This window comes from Pochonia chlamydosporia, chromosome 1 (genome assembly GCF_001653235.2).
Source record: "Pochonia chlamydosporia 170 chromosome 1, whole genome shotgun sequence".
Classification (NCBI taxonomy): domain Eukaryota; kingdom Fungi; phylum Ascomycota; class Sordariomycetes; order Hypocreales; family Clavicipitaceae; genus Pochonia; species Pochonia chlamydosporia.
Genome location: NC_035790.1, coordinates 3,186,537 through 3,205,572, shown reverse-complemented (window position 1 = coordinate 3,205,572; position 19,036 = coordinate 3,186,537). Strand labels below are relative to the sequence as shown.

Here is a 19,036-nt window from a genome sequence, read left to right as displayed (position 1 = left end):
GGAGGAAAATGTCTGTACTCCGTACATACGGAGCATTTGAGGTGATGCACATTTTCTCCTGCACGACTCACCAGGCACTTGTGTAGAGGTTGAAGATGAAGAGTTCTGTCGACGGCATAACACACGAGGTGGATGAGACAACAGCGCAGAAGGGAAGTTTTATTTGGAGACGACCATGGGCCAATGCTGCCCTTGATAGAGCTTTCCTGTCCCTTGGTGTGGAGTTCCTCGACAGATATCCATTCAAATGTTCGTCTATCACCCAACCCGAATTTCAAGGGCCAATTCTGCGGGTGCATTTTCATCCTCATATCATCTCACCAGCGGTCAAAGGTAGTGGAGCCCTCAGAAATCACCATGGCTGGAGCTGATCGGAGTGGTGGCTTGTGACAAGAAAAGCTTGCGGTGATGAACGGTTGATCATGGTTCGCAGTCTATCAACGAACGGTTCGAAACAGCCCTGGTCCTGACGTGGACGGCCAGGACACCAACGATGCACCCACCTTCATGACAGCCCAAAGTTTGAGCCAACTCAACATTGACCGCCAATTCAGACACTGGTCTAGTGACAAGTCGGGGATGTTTCCGGGGAGCGCGGCGTAATGCGCGTCAAGAGGTGTGAGCAATCTCGCCCGTTGTTCGGTTCGGGCCTTGGAGGCGCTCGGCCAAGTCACCTGGTATTAGTGTGAGCTGTGTCACCAACTTGCACAGTGACGAAAAGGTTGTGTCGGTGATGGGATGGACACTTGGCTCAATGTTTGCTGAGGTTGCCAGTTGGCTTTCTTGAGATGGGTGGCCTGACGACAAGCGGCCGGGTCAGCCTCATCCGGAAACACAGTTGGTCGAGGCATGGCACAGACACCGGCCAAAATTCTGACGCTCTGACAATATGTGGTATAATCGGATCTTTGGTGAAAACTGGAACAGTGTTGCACCTCGCCTCTTTCCGACACTACAGACACACGCATTTGTTGTTACGCCCCTTCCCCTACTTCTGGGGTTACGAAATTTCATTTCTGGGATGCACTACAGGTGAATGACTTACATATGTATGTCCGCAGAAAGCCCCCGTGCTCCATACAAACCGATGAGCCAAGATGCAGTTAGTGGGTGCTATGCGTCTCGCGTGACTGAGCATGCATTATGTAGGTGACTGCAGCCAGGCGGGTCAGATCTTCAACAGCAACAGTGCTACCTAAACACCACCAACGGAACTTGTTACTGACAATGCTCGTTAGTATGGTAAGTTAGGCGGTCACCTCTCAACCACGTCCCGGATCGCATCGAGCGTCGCATCGCATCGAATCGGAGGCTGCTGCGTCACCACTGTGGTGGGAAGACCTTCAGATGCTGGCAGACTCAGGATCTTGGGAAAACCCCACCTCCATCCAACTGGTGGGTGAAAGTAAACCCGTTGCTCTATCCCACAAACCGATCTTACCGGCTCCTATTTCCTGCAGGACTCTCCGGCAACAATCATAGGGGATGTCAAGCACAAATAGCTTCATCGACATTTTCTGAGGTGGAGAAGCATCAAGAACCTCCCAGCACACCGTATTGGCGAAGTTTAATTGGTTCGCATAATGGAGCGGACCGAAGAAGCGGAAAGCTCTGATCACAGAACCCCCTTCAGCAATCCATGCAGCTTGACGCGATGTCAAATGAACTACAAAGTTTGTGACAATGCAAATCAGGTTCGAAACTCGAGCCCCCTGGCTTGAAAAGGCAATGCGAGCAGCTCCCCCCTGCCTGAGGACATTGAGCACTGAGGCAGGGCTCAACATCGCGCCGACTTCTCTGGTCAATCTAGCTTGCTTGCAGTGCTGCAACCCCCAAGACTCAGCACTGTTTGTCGGCGGCTTTCCAATAAGTGACGTCTATGGGATGCCGGCACGCCCCCTTTTCAGGCAAAAACCCTCAGGCCCCCTGTGTAGTTATAATCAAATGAATGGCAAACGGGATGGGCAAGACACACGCCACACATCCGGCATCTAATAAGCAGTTGTGCTGGCATGCATGACTTCGTGGCCATGCGCTGTCCAACAAGCAACAAGCTAACTCCTGGCCTTGCCCCATGGGTTCAGCGCGAGCCCCAGATGCAAAGAGAAGATTGACGCTAGGAGATGAGGGGCCTGCCTTGCAACAGGATGTGAAGATCAGCTGCCCACAGCCCATGGAATTGCAGTGGGACAGTCTGCAGGCGAGAGAGAGCTGGGAAGGAAGCGACAAACAGGAGAAGAGGCACCAAGGAGTCCAACTGCGAGCAATTTGAAGTGAGCGGACACAAATATCTTCCGATAGCGAGTGCCTACACATGGTCAAACCAGAGAATACAGACAATTGTACTGTTAGGGAAAAGAGGGAAGGGGGTGCCTGTAGATAAACCGGGAGCTTCGCGGAGCTCGTCGGGCGAGGTAGGGTATGAAATGTAGGTACCCAACGGGCTTGCACGAGTGAGCGGGCGAATGAAGCAAACGAACTCATACAGTTTGCACACCGCATCAGAGTTGGCAAGGCACAAGGCTCTGGAAGAGGAAAGAATAGGAGCAGTGGAGCTGTGTGGTATGCATTACTCTGCTCGACATTCATGCAGCGGCAACCACGACGACGATGCGAAACTCGAGCCCTTGGGAAGATATTAGTTAGCCATCGGACCTCGGCCACTAGGCTATCAGACATCACACACCACGGCAGGCATGGGAAGTTGACGAGGCTAGTTCTAATCTCATGCTGCTCGGTCGTGCGTCCAGGTCGCGCCAGGGGGCGGGGGATTTTCAGCAACCAAGTTCGCCAAAAGACGGGTTCGAAGAAGAAATTCCAACTGCAGGTGTGTTGTGTGTGAAGCGCATACGGTGCGGGCGTGGAGATGCAGACGCTGCCGGCTCGTGGATGTTGAGGTTGGGGGTTTGATGGTCGTCTGTTGTCTGGTGTGATGTTTACGGGGGGTGTCAAATTCGAAGCACTCTGATGCCATGGATGACAGGTAAGATAACATCATCTGTTGCACATACGTGGTTCATCGATCCAGGTTGGAAAAAGGTCGGTGGTTGACGGTCTACGCCACGGCCGTGACTGGCGGTGATGCCGCTCAGCCATCCAACCGCCGTGCCGAGAGCCACCGCCATGGCGAAGTCCAGGCTCAACACAACCCAATTTGCTCCAACCTTTTATCATCCTTTGAGGAGAAAAGGGGCTCAGATCACTGCATAGACGTTGGGGACAATGTTCAGAGAGGTTGACAGTAAACCTCGAGGCCGGCGAATTTATCCAATGCGCCACGACGACCCTGGCACTTCATGGCATGTCCTCGGGTTGAGTCCTGCATCCCCGGGGAATTCTGAAGCCTTGGGTTTCCAGAAGATTCACACCAACTCCCGTCGCGTTTCTGTGACGTGTGTGGAATATACCAGCCAGCTTGTCGGTTCCCAGAACACCAACACCTCCTTGGGCAAGGTCCCTGCCAGGCATCAGGGAGATGGACCAAGGCACGGAATGCGTCTACTTTTGGAACGCATGACAGAACCCACATTTGGATGAGATGATTTATGTACGGAGTTATCTGAAGTCGCACTGTCATTGCGGGAACTCGGACCTTGAGGCGTGGAATCGAGTAAGTAAGGCAGTGGCCGAGAGAGACCTGAGAACGAGGCTACAATTGTTGCTTGTTGCTGTACCCAACTTCGGCTGCATGTCACGAGTTTGCGTGTAATGTCTTGGCCGATATGCTTGACATGATGGGAAATGTCATGTCCATGCCCGTTGGGCCCGCAAACATTGTCGAACTGGTGTTGGCAAATTGTGAACGGGTCAAGCGTGTGAACCATCAGCTTAGTTTAGTTCTGACTGTATTGTAATGCAAGTCAAGGCAAATCATGGGAAATCATGGCAAATCATAGCAAGCATAGCCTAGCCTAGCTGTGGGCCGACATTTGCGCTCGCTCACGCCGTGCGCCTAGCACCAGAGATCACTCTTGACTTCATAATACATGGTATAGTTCGGTCGGTCAACACACCGCTAGCTTGTGCTGCCACTTTGGGCCGGCCAGATGCAAATGATTGAGCCAGGCTAGCTTTTGTGTACTGTCTGGTACTTTACTCCAGGAATACTGCCCTCAAAGACGGAGAGAAAAAGAAGATGGGGCATCACGGACCGCCGAATGGATTTGTTCGACCTTGACAAACTCCAGGTCGAAAACGTGTTTGTGCAGTATTGTATTTCACTGCATTCAGCGCATGTCAAGCCGGAGGTGTGAGGACTTGATGGGATATACGCATTGCACATGAGATTTGCACAGAGTGTTACGGGCTCATGCAGAAACTCATGACCCATGTTCTCCGTTGTCGTGGTGCTGGCACTGGCCTCGTTGTTGATGCCGTTGCCGTTGCCGTTGTTGCTGCATCAAGTCTGAACTTGTGAGTGCGTGTAAGAGACAGAGACAGCATGATGAGCGTCAGTTACTTGTCGTCCCCAAAGCTCTGGTCTGGCCGATTCTGTCTGGTGAAAAAGGGCATCTACCATGGCCCAGGTCCTGGCCAGGAGCATGTCCAGGACCACGTCCACGTCCACGACCACACCCACATCCACATCCGCGTCCACAATGCCCCAGACTCAAATGCCTGCATCTTGTGTTTGCTCGAGGCACCCCTCTCTTATTCTGACCTCATTCGATGGCCCACGCCCCCTCCCTTTCTCCAGCCCACGCTCCGGATGTCTGGTATGGCTGATGGCTGATGGCTGATGGGCAGCTTCAGGGAATCCCTGGCTAGCGGGCTTGACACGGCCATGCATGGCTTCCCATTGACGTCCAGATTTCTTTGGTGTCCCGTTGCTCATGCACAGTCGAGCTAGGTAGCCCTATATGTCGTCGTTCGGAAGCCAGTTATAGCCAGGACCTCGGGACATGGTAAATACATGGCTGAGAAGAGCGAGAGCACCTGCACCGTGCTCTTGGTGCACATAACCAGGCACGACTTGCGGGAGCAGCCAGTTACCACCTGAATGCTTGTGGCAGTGAGAGGTGAGGTGTGGTGTGAATGTGGCCCTGGTTGTTGTGGTTTTGTTTGTTTCCGTTTCCGCTTCCCGTTGTTGCGTCGTTACATTGTTGCGAAGCTTCTCCTGCTCCTTCTCCTGCTCCTTCTCCTGCTCCTACTCCTACTCCTGTTCCTGTTCCTGTTGGTGCATCATCGTTGTGGTCGTGTTGGTGTATCATGCTGGTACTGGGTGCTGGCTGGAGCTGGCTGGAGCTGATCCTGATGCTGATGTTGATGATTTTGGCGTTGCCAACAACGGAAGGAGCCGGACCAACGCAGCTGCCACCTCGCGGCTGTTTCGCCTCAGTCTTCGTTTTGCTTGATTTCTGAACAAACTGTGAACCGAATCTGACATTTTGCACTTGAATTTGAAACTTCTCGCCATCTTCCTTTATATGTATGCTTTCTGTTCCTGCGACGTCCGCTGCCTGGCTGGTTACCATACGACACGACACGACACCAAACCAAACCAAACAACACCAGACCATACCAGACCATTGGCCAGACATCCCTACAAGCCGTCTCGAAAATCTTGCACATTCGATGTTGACTCTTGCGCATGCCGCAGAGTGTCAAGTACCATCGTTGTACTCAAGTACTCGCCGACTTTGCGCAGTCTGGTCTGGTACTTTGCAATACAAATCTGGTCTACTGGGCAATTGGAATAATCACATACAAACATCGAAGGACGGCATCCGAGAAATGAATGGCCAATATCGAATCAGGTTCTCGTTCTCATTGACCCCAACAAGCCAAGGCCCATGCCATGCCATGCCATGCCATGCCATCGACACACCCAGTCACCCAGTCTCTTGGACCGCCTTCTTTGCTTTTGCCATTTTTTCCCCCTGGACCCCTGTCCCCGACCCTCTTTGGGGACCATTTCTTCCCATCTCCAAACTGAACCAGCAAGCTCCCGGCCGCAGGCCCGCCTCGTCCCTGCAACCCCCCTTGTCGTGCTTGATGCCTCATCCGACATGACTGACGTCTGTTTTGCTGTTGCTTCTTGTTTCCACTTGGCGACCTTTGCCCAAAACCAGCCAGTCCTCTTTTCCCTGCCTGGGTTCTACTTACATACATATGTACTTGCATCCCTTCACCTACACATTTGACAACACAGGACTTATTAGATGCCGCTATTTGCTCAGTACCTACCTAACCAGACTTTACCTTGCTTGACAGCTCAGCTCAGCTCAACTCAGCCCGGTACAGTACCTTACCAGACGGCACTCCATGTCGGAACCTGAGAAGTATTCTACCTAATCCTGCAACTTTTACTTCTTTCTTCTTTGTTCCATCTCAGCCTGGCGCTTTAATATTGTGGAATCAACTCAGCCGTCCTGCCTTGGCTGCTCCGGACCTGGCTACCGACCCAAGGTATACCTGACCTTACCAACTTCGATCCGTTGACCTCTTGGTCTTTGCTGGCCCGTCTACTGGCGTCTGGTTTGCCTCATCTACGCTCATCTCCGCCCCATTGGTGGATGTCACACCCCAGCATAACCAATCATAGTGGTAAAAGCCATTTATAAACACAATTGACAAGGAGTCGTTGTGTGCTTGACTATCTATCCCGAGACACTTCGTCCGTCTGCGGTTCCTTTCCTTTCTTCCTCTCCTTCTTCCTATACTTCAGCCAGCTTCCCACCCCCAATCATCTTCATACATACATACCTAAATACATACATACATACTCACTCACTCACTCACTCGGCCGGGCCTCAAACCCACATGTTCGAAGCAACAACACCACAACTGCCACCGCCATTTGCTGGGATACCTTCGGTCCAAACCGCTGTCAACGTTTAGCAGCAACCTCAGACTGGCATTCCTCGATAAAGAGTCCGTTCTTGGCCATCTCACTCTTTGCAACATTTCGACGACATTTGGTTCTCCTTCATACAACCTGTTTCATAGCACCATCACAATACACTGTCAACTCCAAGTTTGTCTCGTGTACCGGAGAAGTTAGGGCGCAGCAAGAACTACTTCTCTAACGTCTGAAATCTCACCAAAAATCAGGATCGGATTGGGGACCGGCGACTCTGGCTCTTCAACGACTGCTCTCCTTCTAACCTGATTTCCCGCTACACATTGATGCAGCTTGTTTCCCACTCCCCTGTGTGCTGGTACACTGCATTCGCTTGAGTGACTCGATCCGCCTCAAAGAGACCGTTTTTCTTCAATCCCAAGTCATTGTGAAAGCCCAACGGGTGACGCCTGTCAGGCAGTCAGCAAAGAAAAGCTGGCCCAACTCAAGAGCCAGCCTTTGCTCTGCCTCCCGCGGGCAGAGCCACCGTTCGGCGTCATTAACCACGGCGATATCGGTTTCATACGCGGACACCAAGCCTCTGTAAACGGACATTGTGCCGCTACAAGAGGCAGCACGACCATCAACGTGGATATATCCTCTTTACTAAAGTCTTCCGACTCAAATGAGTCCCAAGGCTACGTTCAACAGCAGCACCTACGCGACCCGGTACCACCACCGCATTCAAATCCGTCGTTAACTGCTCATGGGCAACCACCACCTCCGCCGCCACCAGTAGCAGTACCGGGAGCAGTACCTCCTCCACGACCTGTAGGCTCCCTATCAGTGCCTGGATCTCGACGTAGCATGCCCCCTCAAAGTTCAGATCAGCCCGTCAAGAAGCAGAGCAAGTGGTCACCTGAGGAAGATGCCCTGATCATCGAGCTGAGAGGGAGTGGCATGAAGTGGGAAGATGTGTCGAAGCGTTTACCTGGGAGGAGTGCTATAAGCTGTCGGCTTCACTACCAAAATTACCTCGAGAGACGCAGCGAATGGGACGAAGAGCGCAAAAACAAGCTGGCAAGGTTGTATGAGAGGTAAGCCATTTCCATACTCCCACTTGATTGTCCCTATTTCTTCTCAATATTTGTCTTGATATTGGCCACCACCGCCAGTTGCAACCACACGCCCAAGTCATTGACCAATAACTAAACTGAACTTCTCCATAGATTCAAGTCAGAGATGTGGGCAAAAGTAGCAGAGGAGCTTGCTGTTCCATGGAGGGCAGCAGAAGCAATGCATTGGCAGCTTGGAGAAGCAGATATGGCTCGAAGGGCTGGAGTGGTTCCCTTTTCCCTGGCGGCAGTCAATGTTGAGAGCGGCCATCGTATCGCACCACCGCGAGCCAATATTCACTTCCAACCACCCGACACGGTAAGCCGACACATGACGCCGCCATCCCCGCGAGCGATATACGCACGAAATCCTCCACCACCGCCGCCGCCAGTCTCAGCAATGACTGTTGCTGGCCAAATGCCACGAGGCGAAAATGTCGGTGCGCCACCAGTGCCTCCTCCCCTGGCAGGGACCGGACCCATACATGGATCTGTGACTGAACAGCACGGCGAGTTTTATTACAGCCCCGGACCTGTTGGCCCTGGCCCTGGCCTTGCCCCAATTCAACATCAAGGACAGCCACGGAACCCTGGACCTTTACCCAGCCTTGCCGAACTTACAACTGGTGTCAGTCCCTATGCACCGCAACTCGAGAGACCACATTCTGGCCACATGACTCCAGTTCCAAAGCACGGGATGTCGATCCAGACGCCTCCAGGTTATCAGCAACACATTGATTCGACAAGAGTGAAGCGAAGGGCGAGTCCGGAAATGATGCAGCGAGAGGGAAGCCACCGACGGCGGTTAGGGTGATGATGTCTGGCGTCTTATGCCTCTTTGCTTAAAGTTTTCTTTTGTTCATTGTTAAGACACTTTTTGGGTTTAAATCACGGGACAAAAAGTCTATTCAAATAAATAGAGGGAAAGCGAGGTTTTATGGGATACTTTTCGAAAAATGTTCGAAGCGAGCGACTATGCATCTTGGAGCGGCAAATATCTGTTACGACACCATTCAACCATATAACTTATGTTTTTTCTTTTGGGTCTCGGTCACGATACCACCGAGTTTGCATCGGACTGCCTTGTCTCTGAATCAGAGAGGGGCAGTAAAAGATCGGGAGATGGGGGCTATCATGAATGGGAATTCTACGAGCGTCGGTGACGGTACTGGTACATTTGTTGGTTCAAGGGATAATAATGGGCCGGAAGGGGCCCAGGCTAATAATTGTTGGTTTATGAAGTGTACGTATAGAGTCATGGTTTGGACAAGACAAAAAGGCATTCTATAGAGCCATATGGCAGTAATTCGCATACTTTACAGGATAAGAATCGGATGGTGGGTTTCCCACAGTGGATTTGTGGCTTTGGCACTATTGCACTATTCTGGGCAGTGTCTTTTTTGGAGTCAATTCAATTGAAACATGTTACTTTGAGACACGGGGCAAAGGAGCAACAGGCACGGCATGAATGCCCAATGTCACGTACGAACCGTTGGCGCCATTACATATTGGGCTCTAGCCTTGTCTGACCAGACGGGCGCGGCCGGCGAGTTTCTGCATGTAGCCGCAGAAATCCAGTCACTATAGCGTCATGCTTTTGGCATCGACAAGGGTTTCTGTCTCTCTTTGCCAAAAGTCTTTTTCAATTTTTCTAGTTCTCCTTTTCCGCAATTGATTTGTTTACGTGTCTTTGATTTTTGACTTTGCTGCTTCTGCACCGGCTAGCTATCCGGTGATATTTTCAGCTTAGCGTTCCCGTCGTTTCCGTCGTACTTATGCAAGCCCATTCCGTTGCGTGTTTATATTCGGAGTTGGGAATTGGTAACTCTTGCGTCAACGTTTCGATAGTTGTAGTGGGTATCAACACTTTTATTGTCTTAAACTTGCTGCCCGTCAAGAGGCAACTCCTACCATGTTTTCTTGCTAACTTGCTAATTTATCGACACACCTCGCCTTGGTGTTTCTCCTTTCAGCCAGTTGTCCTCAACTGTCAACCACGCAACGTAACGCAACGTAGTACAACCCTCAACCTCACAACTCTCAACTCGTCATCCAACATCAACAGACTCACCTCCTCCTGAATATCACCCACCAATTATCCCTCTCGTAGCCACCCCTGCAAACCTCGCCACCAGCCTCAACAACATCCTCCTCCAACTCCCCCTCCCTGAACAAGTGATAGTACCGCTGGTACGTCTCATCCGGCGCGCCGCCCTTCTTCCTCATCACCCACGGCACCAGCGTGTCCTGCTCCGAGTTCTCGTCCCACCCCCTCCTGCTGTCTTGCTGCTCCAGCGCCCACACGTACACCAGCGCCTGTCCGTCGTCGGCCAAACACCCCATCATCTCGGCCAGTGCCTCCCGCCGCCGCTGCCTCGTGGAGAGGTGGTGTATCACGGCGATGCAGATGATGAAGTCTACTGATTTGGCGCGGTACGGCAGCGCCAGCCCGTCGGCGACGAGGACCTCCCCGTTGCGTTCGGACCTGGCGAGCTGGACGAGCGACGGGGAGCGGTCGGAGGCGAGCACGTGCAGGGTTGGGTTGACGGGGATGTATTTGCCGTTGCCGCAGCCTATGTCTAGGCCGATGGCGCCGGGGGGCAGGGACGTGAGGAACTGGGTTATGAAGGGCCATGGTTTGTGGCGGGTTGCGCTGAAATGGGGGGCTATTGCTTCGTAGACGGCGTGGACGTGGGTGTCCTCGTAGGATGAGGCGTCTGATGTCATGTTTTGTGATGTTTCTGGGTTTGTGAAGTGGATTGTGGGTGAAGGGCAGGGGGGTTGGTTTGTTGCCTCTTTGGTGCAGAGGGCGAGCGTGTGAGTGTCAGTGAGAGACAGAGTGTGTGCGCGTTAGGCTGGGATTGTTGTCTCGGGGAGTTTTTTTTGGTGGTTATGTCCTGGTGATGTGGTTTTTGGTGACTTTGTTGAGTTTGTGGCGGCGGGTGTGAGTGTGTGAAAGGTGAGGGTTTGTTCCAAGGCTGGGCTTTTGTTGGTTTTGCGAGGTGAAATGAGATGGCGTTGAGCTGAGGGACACGTCTTTGCAGGGCTGGTAGGGGGCTAATTTACACTGTAGGTTTTCTGGTTCAATATATTGGAATTATTTTTATTATTTTGTTTTACGCCTTTCTCGATAGCTTGAACTGCGCTGCCCCGCAAGTATGCGCCCCGTCCTCACAACGTTGACGGATGACGTTGAATTTCCCCGACGCATCACGTGCTGAGCCAAGTGCCTTCCCTATCCACTTCGCCTTGGCCATTTTATCGATACAAGGCCGTACAACACGACGATATGATGAGTTCCCAACGATGGGGCATCAACATGTAAATGCAATTAATTGCCTCGGCATACACGAGCTGTCACAGACTTTCCCCAAGTATTCTGCCAGGGAGCGTGATGTGAAAATCTGCAATGTGATAGCCCTAAAGCAATGGGTCCTGGTTGCCGCTGACACAAGCTTCCATTTCTTCTAGAAGTAGAAGGTCTTGGTTCGCTCACATGTCTGGTGTTTTTCGAAACCACACACCCCCCCCCCCCCCCCCCCCCCCCCCCCTGACATGGTAAGAACCAGGCCATATTTTGCTTCCCCCCAGTCCCCTTTTTTGGTCTGAAAACGCCCACTTGCAACGGAACTTCCAGAACAAAAACAGTCCGTGGAGCTCAGACCACAGCGCCCAAGACATTAATAACAGGTTTCTAGTTCATGAGGTTTGAAGGCTGAATTGGGAACCAGGGGACAGGCACCCTGGTAACGAACCGCCGGTGGGAGAGGGCTTGACACATGGCCTGGAACGGGCATGGCATGGATCAATTTTGGGCATCCTTGTCCGTTGTTTTGTGAGGTCAGAGACGTTCATGCGGCTGGGTTGGTGGTTTTTTGCGCCCTGAAGGGGAAGAAAACATGGGGGTGCGGGTTGACGGCGCAGTGAGACTGTGACGAGGGCTGCATAAATTTTTTCAATACGAGATGCAGCATGTCTCGGAGTAATTGGGTGATGTGACATGGTATTTTTTGATTGTCAGAACTGGTATTACATTTATGGGAGTGGTAGGCAGTTGGACGGATTATCTATAGATTTTTGGAGATGATTTTTGCCGCATGTGGTGTTTATTGTAAGAAACCACCAGATTTGTAGTAACACATGAAAACACTGGCATCACTCCCCCTTACTTACTGGATTCTTCATCATTCGTCAGCGGCGTAACGACCCATGATCTGCGGTACAGATCGTCCGCTAAGCCCTCCGTCCAGGTACCTGCATGAACTGCCAAATTGGCTCGGGCTGGCCGAAATGAGTAGTTTGTGGCATCCAAGACAGGCGCGCGTGTGAAAAGAAGCCTGGCAGGGCCTGAACTAACGGCCGTTATTTTTGTGTTATTTCAAGTTCACATCAAACCCCTTCCGGGATGAACAAGTCCTAACTACACGCCCTCCCCCTGGTGTGCGGTGAATCGGTCCTCTCTTGGCGCCCAACAGGTTTATTGTCCCTGACTCTTATTAACTCTTTTGATCAACACAAGCCTCCTGGTTTTCCATGCGTACATACGTACAGACATACAAATGGATGCAACTACTTGTTCCCCGTGTTCAGCGGGCTCTTCGCGTCAAAGACATCCGTGGTAATCAACTCGGGATACTCGACGCCGCCCTGCCGCAGCGCCTCCTCCATCGTCTCCATAATCACGACGCTCTCGTCCCAGGGCAGCGTGCCGCTCTGCTTCTTGCCGTCGCGCAGGCACCGCGCGCACTCGTCCGCCTCCCAGAACATGCCGTGGCCCCAGTTCCCGCGGGCCGGGTCCGTCGGGATGGGACACTCCACGACCTCGACTTTCCCGTCGCCCTGCTTCCTGATGACGCTGTAGGAGAGCGGGCGGAAGGCCGGGTGCTGCACCTGGATCTCGCCCTTGGAGCCCTGGATGCGGATCGCGGGCGCGGCGGTCGTCGTGCCGTGCGGGCTGGTGCCCACGAGGATGGACGTGGTGGCCACGCCGATGGACTTGTTGTTGGGGAACTGGCAGATGATGCTGGTGTTTTCGTCGGCGCCGGTGCGGTACTTGTTGATGGCGGCGAGGACCCGCGGCGGCTCCTTTGTGGGTGATGGCTGGATGTGGTAGAGCGTTTGGAAGACCCATGTGAGGGCGTAGATGCCGAGATCGAGGAGCGCGCCGCCTGCGAGGTCCTTGTTGACCATACGGTGCGTGTCGGGGAAGTTGACGATGCCGTCTGTCCGGGGGGTGTTTTCGTTGAAGGAGAGATCGGCTGGTGTTGTTAGTTTGTGTCCTGTTTTACATAGTGATGCTTGTCTGCAGTGTCAAGTATGGTGATGTGATAAAACTCACCTAGTGTTCTGTAGACGGTTCCAATCTCCCCGCTGGTAATCAGCTCGCGAATCTTGATACTCAGGGGAAAGTATCTCGTCCACACGGCCTCCATGAAGAACAGATTCTTCTCCTTAGCCTTGGCCACCAGCTTCTTGGCCTGGCTGGCCGTCACGGTGAGCGCCTTCTCGCAGAGCACATTCTTGCCCGCTTCCAGCGCCAGCATGGCATTCTGGAAATGGTGACTGTGGGGGGTAGCCACGTAGATGATGTCGACGTCCGGATCGGCCACGAGCTCCCCGTACGAGCCGTACGTCTTGGCGGTAGACGGGCCGTCAATCTTCTTGATGAATTCGGCGGCGCGGTCGGCAGACGTGGAAGATGAGACGGCTACGATTTGGTGCTTCACATCGTGGACGGAGCGGGTGGCCGGGTCGGTGAGCAGGTCTTTGCAGAATGCTGGTCAAGTTAGCTTTTGTGAATGGTGAGGAGAATGTGTTGCCGTACTCTCTGCGATGCCGCCGGTGGCCATGATGCCCCATTTGATGGTGTATGGAGTGGATGCCATTTTGTGTTTGATGTTTCTGTTGCGTTGGTTTGGCTTGGATGTGTTGACGAGGTTGAGTTTATATGACTGTGAGATTGACCTGACTTGTTTATTTCTAATGAGATGCTCTCTTCCCCGAATGAGTAACAACCTTGAATGCTATAGCCGCCCCAATCACTAGTCTTTAATGGAGTTGCGAGGTCAAGCTACGTTGGAGAGATGGCGGGGCTCGTTTGGCTCAATGGTGACATCAAGAAGTGCTTGCTTGGCTTGGTGTGGGCAATATTGATGCGGAGAGATGCTCATTCGCCGATCTACGCCAAGCTTAGAAATCATCGAGCTTCCTTTATTTTGCCAAAATGACGGCAATTAGTTCCAGTTTTCTGATCGATACACGTTCTTCCGTCTCGGCAATTGAGATTTCCATTCAGGCAGTGGATAAATCTTCAGCTTGGGAATTCTTCAACGAGACGAGTGAAGTGAGGGGTGGTGTGGTGGGGTAACATGCCGAAAAGCGGGAGCTGGAGCCAGCTGGATGGGTCGACGTCATTTTCCACTTCAACGTTACCTCGTAATTCCTCTCAATATTTGCTGAAGACGTCCGTGGGGCGGTGGGAAATATCCAATGGGAATTGTTTCCGTGCCACAGAGTAGAAATGTATTTAATTCCTTTGTTCGGTTCTTGCTATCGTAAAATTTGCTGTGATTGTGGTCGTCGATAAATGGAGCTTGAACTCAGCTTGAGCTTTCAGCAGAACGACGCGTACTGGTATAGTGAAGGGCAAAAGTATTTAAAACCGTCTAAGATATTATATATCTCGTCATTTATTTGGGCAAACTTGGCTATATTTCTATATGCTTAACTATTTCTGTGTACCTATGTATTACCTATGTATCTTCGCTGTATTTAGGTATATATGCACTTGTCTGGGGCAAATACTTCAATGTCTGACCACGGTATGACGTGCAGCTTCGTCCAATCATGTTTGGCTTTGCACCACTTCACCACACCCATATTGCTCCTGCCTGAGCATATCGCAATCCAATCTTCTCACCATCTCAAACCTCCCACTCGTGTTCGCTCTATCTCAGCACCGCATCGCCATGGCCCAGGTTGGCATCGGATCTCAGGCGTCTCGCCTCGCCAAGGACTTAACATTGACCGGCCAGTCTGCCACCACAATCCCCAAGCTGGTCTACGGCACCGCTTGGAAGAAGGAAAGAACAGCAGATCTCGTGTATGGCGCTCTGAAAGCTGGCTTCCGCGGTATAGACACGGCTGCACAGCCCAAGCATTACGATGAACTGGGTGTAGCTACAGGTGTGAAGCGCGCCATCGCTGACGGAATCATCAAGCGCCGCGATCTCTTTGTATGATTCACAGCACTTCCCTGCCAGAGAAAGGTATCATTCCCCAACTGACTAGATAACAATAGATTCAAACCAAGTTCACTGCCCCCGGAGGTCAAAACCACATCACTCCATATGACCTGCAGGCTCCTCTAGAAGACAAGGTTCACCAGTCGATCCGCTCATCGCTCAAAAATTTCGCCATCGAAGGCCAAGATTCATACCTCGATAGTGTGGTTCTTCACTCCCCAATGGACACGATTCAGGATACAATGACAGTTTGGAAAGCCCTCGAGTCCTATCACCCGCACACCATCCGCAACATTGGCATATCCAACACCACCCTCTCGGTACTCGAGGCTCTTTACACCAACATGACTATTAAGCCATCAGTAGTGCAAAACCGTTTTCATGACGGAACAGCGTACGAGATAAAGCTGCGTGCCTATTGTAGGGACAAGAACATCGTCTTTCAGTCGTTTTGGACCTTAAGTGCCAACCCAGCCCTTGTGAAGAGCGAGCCTGTGAAGCGAGTTGCGCAAGAGGCTGGTGTTGGAATTGCAGCAGCCTATTATGCATTAGTTATCGGACTGGAGGGTCTTGTGATTCTAGATGGAACGACAAAAGAAACGCATATGCGCGAAGACCTGGAAGGCTTGGAGAAGGTTGGTGCATGGTCTGAAGGCGCTGGCGCATCCCCCTGGGCGTCTTCACTAGATGCTTTTAAAAGGTTGATTCGTGAGGAATAAGGTTCTTTGTAGGAAGACAAAGAAGAAGGATGGTGCGGACTCTGCAAGGCACCTGCAAGCTGTAAAGTTACTTCTAAGTTGCGTGCCTAGTGGGTGCGTCAGAGTATATTCACGGCAAGTGCGCTTTGCAAGCAGACCAAACTATATAGGTTCAACATTTCGCCGCCTCCACAGGTAGACCGCTGTCATCTACATCACCCAATATTAGGAGATATCCGAATATATTCTTGAAAACACACATTCTGTTGTCGGTCAGAGGCCGGTTTCGTCTATAGTCCTTACCATGGCAGGGCGTCGCGGCGCAAAGATGGAAGACGGCGATACGACCAAAGGCAGAATTTTCGCTGTGGACTCTGATCTGCCGCATAGCAAGTACGAGACCCGATCTAGTATGTTCCCTTATTCTGTCTTATATCTTTACCTACTTGAGCTTTGCTAATACATGTGACAGCGGTTAGGCAAATGCTGGCACGGTTCGATGTCATGGACGCACTGAACGCACAGCAAGCACCACCAGCTGGCCGGCGACCGCAGACGCGCCAGAAGACAGCAGAAGAGTTACAAGAAAAAGAAGAGCCCAAAGTTGACACACAAAGTAGTTCCTCGTCGGGGGAAGACGAAGATACTCTGACGTCGGCGGATATATTGCAAGACATCCGGCGACATTGCTCTCCCTCGACGACAACAGACCCTGCACCGTCAAGTTCCCAGGTGACGACAGCGAGACCTTCAACTCCAGCTCCTTGGCTAAAAGCCTCCCCAAACCACCAAATTTCGACAAGGCAGCCGAACGAGAAAACAGGACTGCCGTCGCCATCATCAGTGTGGGATGAGCTCGATGACCTAAAACGGCGAGGGTCTTCCCCTGATAACCCTTTCGTGCCGCTAACTCCAGCTTTGTCCTCCGACGAGCCTAAGAGCACAACTATGGTAGCCCAAAAGCTGGAGAAGTCTTCTGGGAAGAGAAAGGCGCGCGCCGACGTTTCTGCGGAACATAAGATGCTGCTGGGTCCATTTGAGAAACAGCTCGACCGGCCAACCCGGGAAGAGATGAGGGCTGAGGCGTTGGCTCTTGAGAGAGAACAGGGTGATCTAGGACCATTGGACAAGATGAATATTTGGTTGAAACGAAGCACTCTTATGAAGCGGCCATCCTGGATGCAGCTTGAAGAGGCGAACGCATCGATCCACGCAATGCGTAACGAGTCACTCGACCCGGCGCAAGTAAAACTTCGTCAAGAACAGGAGGACGAGGCAGCGCGACAAAAGGAAAAGCGACGGATGGCCAATAAAGTCCGCTATGGCCTCTTACAGAACACACAAAAGGAGGAGTAAAACGACCAAACTCAGCACGCTTTGGGGTCGTCTGCCCGAACCACGATAGACTTCTGCTTCATCTCATACAATTGTATAATCCTGCATAACGGAGGCCAGAGGTAATTATCCCGCATGCTGTGGACGGTCTGTGTAGCGCTTATATGATGGATCTTTGTAACGCCTTGGAGTTGGAGAAAAACGCGATAGGTCTAATGCTTTATATGTCTTTGGCAAAGGTATTGGCAACAATAAATGGGAAACAAGCAGTAGCCTCCATATACACCTGCAGTATCATTAGCACATTGGAGTACAAGAGTCAATAACAAATTGCATCCGCATACCTTGACGTTGTCTGCGTCCATTTTGATCTTACCCCAGGAAACAGCCTCGTCTGGTCTAGCACCAGCATCGCTCCCGTCAAACTCTTGCGCCGTATTAATGTAAACGGCGCTCTCTGCGCCATTCCTCATCAAACACGCATTGGCAATGTGATGCTTCACAACACCGCCGCCCAAGATGATCATGCCCACCCTCTTAGCGCGCACCGAAATGGTGTTTATTCTGCGTATATCCTCCACAATATCAATCTTCAACTGCAGCGGCGACGCCTTAAACGTATGAAAGTACAGCATATCCCCCAAACTGCCGTCCGTCAAGGCCGGACAAAACACAGGGATGTCATTCTTCCACGCCCAGTAGTACACGGATCGCTCGTCGTTGATCTCCCTGCCCAGCCTGTGAATCACCTTGGACGGCGTCCAGTTGATCTCCTCGTCGGTGCCCTTGCTGGCCTCCTGCTCCTCGAGCATCTTGTCCAGGATGGGCACGACCCAGTCCTCGAAGGCACAGTAGTTGGCGTTGGGGACGACGAGGTTGCCGATGCGGTTGAGGCCCTTTTTGCGGAGGTCCGCGCCGGGCGAGGAGAAGGAGCCCATGTATGTGGTTCCGAGGCATTTAATGAAGTCTTCCTCTATGCCGCCGGCGGTGGTGACGATGGCGGAGACGTGCTTGTGCTCGACGAGCCAGCGGAGGGTGCCGCGGAGGCCGGAGGAGATGAGGTTGGAGGTGTAGCCTAGGAAGATGGTTGTCTTGTCGTTTGTTTCTGGGTCTTGCCATTGTCTCTTGGGGGAAGTTAGTTTGCGAGGTGTGGTATGTTATGTGTTGTTGTGTGTTATGTATTGCTCTGTGGTGTGGTGTTGTTGTGTTGTAAAGGGTCAGTACTTGCCATGTCGTTTATGATGCGGATAGCTTCAGCCATGCTTGATGCTTGAAACCCCATGTGTCGCATGCCGAGGTATAGGTCTTCTGCGGTGATGGGCCGCTTGAGCTTGTTGAAGTCGAGCTCTTCCACTGGCTGGGCGTCTGCGGGCATTTCTTCAGATTTCATGAGCACGGCGTCGGTGGCCCCCGAGGGCGGCGCATCTTGAGCCATGATGGCGCTTGGGCGGGCGGATTGGGTGATGAAAGTGTGAATGATGGCTGTCTATCTCACGGTGTATGAGACTTTGCTTGAATGTTTTATATGAGTGAGTGAGGTTATGATGAAATTTGAAAGTCTCCACAATTACTCAACTTGGATGGGTCTGGTGCATGTGTGGTGTTGAATTTTCTTGCGTGTCCTAGGGGACCTGGGGGGATGGAATTTGCGGGGCTTTGTGATGAATAAACAGTTGGGGTCAAACTTATTCAAACTACCTGCTAGTAAAAGTAGTTGCGTATCGCGTTATATATTGAGATATATTGAAATGTGCCAGTGTATACTTGGATGTTGGCTACTTTTCACCACGGATTGCAGCGGGTAAGTGTGCTGCGGCGGGAACATCAGTGTCAAGGTGAAGGCGACGGTTGGAGACCGCATAT

General features: G+C 52.0%; 7 protein-coding genes across 7 annotated transcripts; 3 read left to right on the top strand and 4 right to left on the bottom strand.

Annotated features, from left to right (window-relative positions):
• Window positions 1–95: 95 nt before the first annotated feature.
• Window positions 96–8,710, top strand: VFPPC_15233 (DRPLA protein; the record flags this gene model as incomplete). Its single annotated transcript, XM_022428959.1, has 3 exons — window positions 96–249; window positions 7,263–7,878; window positions 8,011–8,710. 3 exons carry the CDS (start codon window positions 96–98, stop codon window positions 8,708–8,710), a joined length of 1,470 nt encoding a protein of 489 aa, XP_022284695.1.
• A 1,253-nt stretch (window positions 8,711–9,963) lies between these two features.
• VFPPC_12904 (tRNA (uracil-5-)-methyltransferase TRM9) lies at window positions 9,964–10,623 on the bottom strand (the record flags this gene model as incomplete). The annotated part of the gene is made up of 1 exon (XM_018290681.1): window positions 9,964–10,623. One exon carries the CDS (start codon window positions 10,621–10,623, stop codon window positions 9,964–9,966), a length of 660 nt encoding a protein of 219 aa, XP_018149072.1.
• A 972-nt stretch (window positions 10,624–11,595) lies between these two features.
• On the bottom strand, window positions 11,596–11,898 carry VFPPC_15232 (hypothetical protein; the record flags this gene model as incomplete). Its single annotated transcript, XM_018292985.1, has 1 exon — window positions 11,596–11,898. The coding sequence occupies one exon, from the start codon at window positions 11,896–11,898 to the stop codon at window positions 11,596–11,598; it is 303 nt and encodes a 100-aa protein (XP_018149071.1).
• Window positions 11,899–12,465: 567 nt separating this feature from the next.
• Window positions 12,466–13,781, bottom strand: VFPPC_17364 (NADP:D-xylose dehydrogenase; the record flags this gene model as incomplete). Its single annotated transcript, XM_022429078.1, has 3 exons — window positions 12,466–13,154; window positions 13,235–13,672; window positions 13,721–13,781. The coding sequence occupies 3 exons, from the start codon at window positions 13,779–13,781 to the stop codon at window positions 12,466–12,468; spliced, it is 1,188 nt and encodes a 395-aa protein (XP_022285905.1).
• Window positions 13,782–14,864: 1,083 nt separating this feature from the next.
• Window positions 14,865–15,859, top strand: VFPPC_00811 (aldo-keto reductase (AKR); the record flags this gene model as incomplete). Its single annotated transcript, XM_018280756.1, has 2 exons — window positions 14,865–15,131; window positions 15,197–15,859. The coding sequence occupies 2 exons, from the start codon at window positions 14,865–14,867 to the stop codon at window positions 15,857–15,859; spliced, it is 930 nt and encodes a 309-aa protein (XP_018149070.1).
• A 283-nt stretch (window positions 15,860–16,142) lies between these two features.
• Window positions 16,143–17,194, top strand: VFPPC_12903 (hypothetical protein; the record flags this gene model as incomplete). Its single annotated transcript, XM_018290680.1, has 2 exons — window positions 16,143–16,248; window positions 16,311–17,194. The coding sequence occupies 2 exons, from the start codon at window positions 16,143–16,145 to the stop codon at window positions 17,192–17,194; spliced, it is 990 nt and encodes a 329-aa protein (XP_018149069.1).
• A 199-nt stretch (window positions 17,195–17,393) lies between these two features.
• On the bottom strand, window positions 17,394–18,608 carry VFPPC_00810 (deoxyhypusine synthase; the record flags this gene model as incomplete). Its single annotated transcript, XM_018280755.1, has 3 exons — window positions 17,394–17,459; window positions 17,518–18,284; window positions 18,398–18,608. The coding sequence occupies 3 exons, from the start codon at window positions 18,606–18,608 to the stop codon at window positions 17,394–17,396; spliced, it is 1,044 nt and encodes a 347-aa protein (XP_018149068.1).
• Window positions 18,609–19,036: the final 428 nt, after the last annotated feature.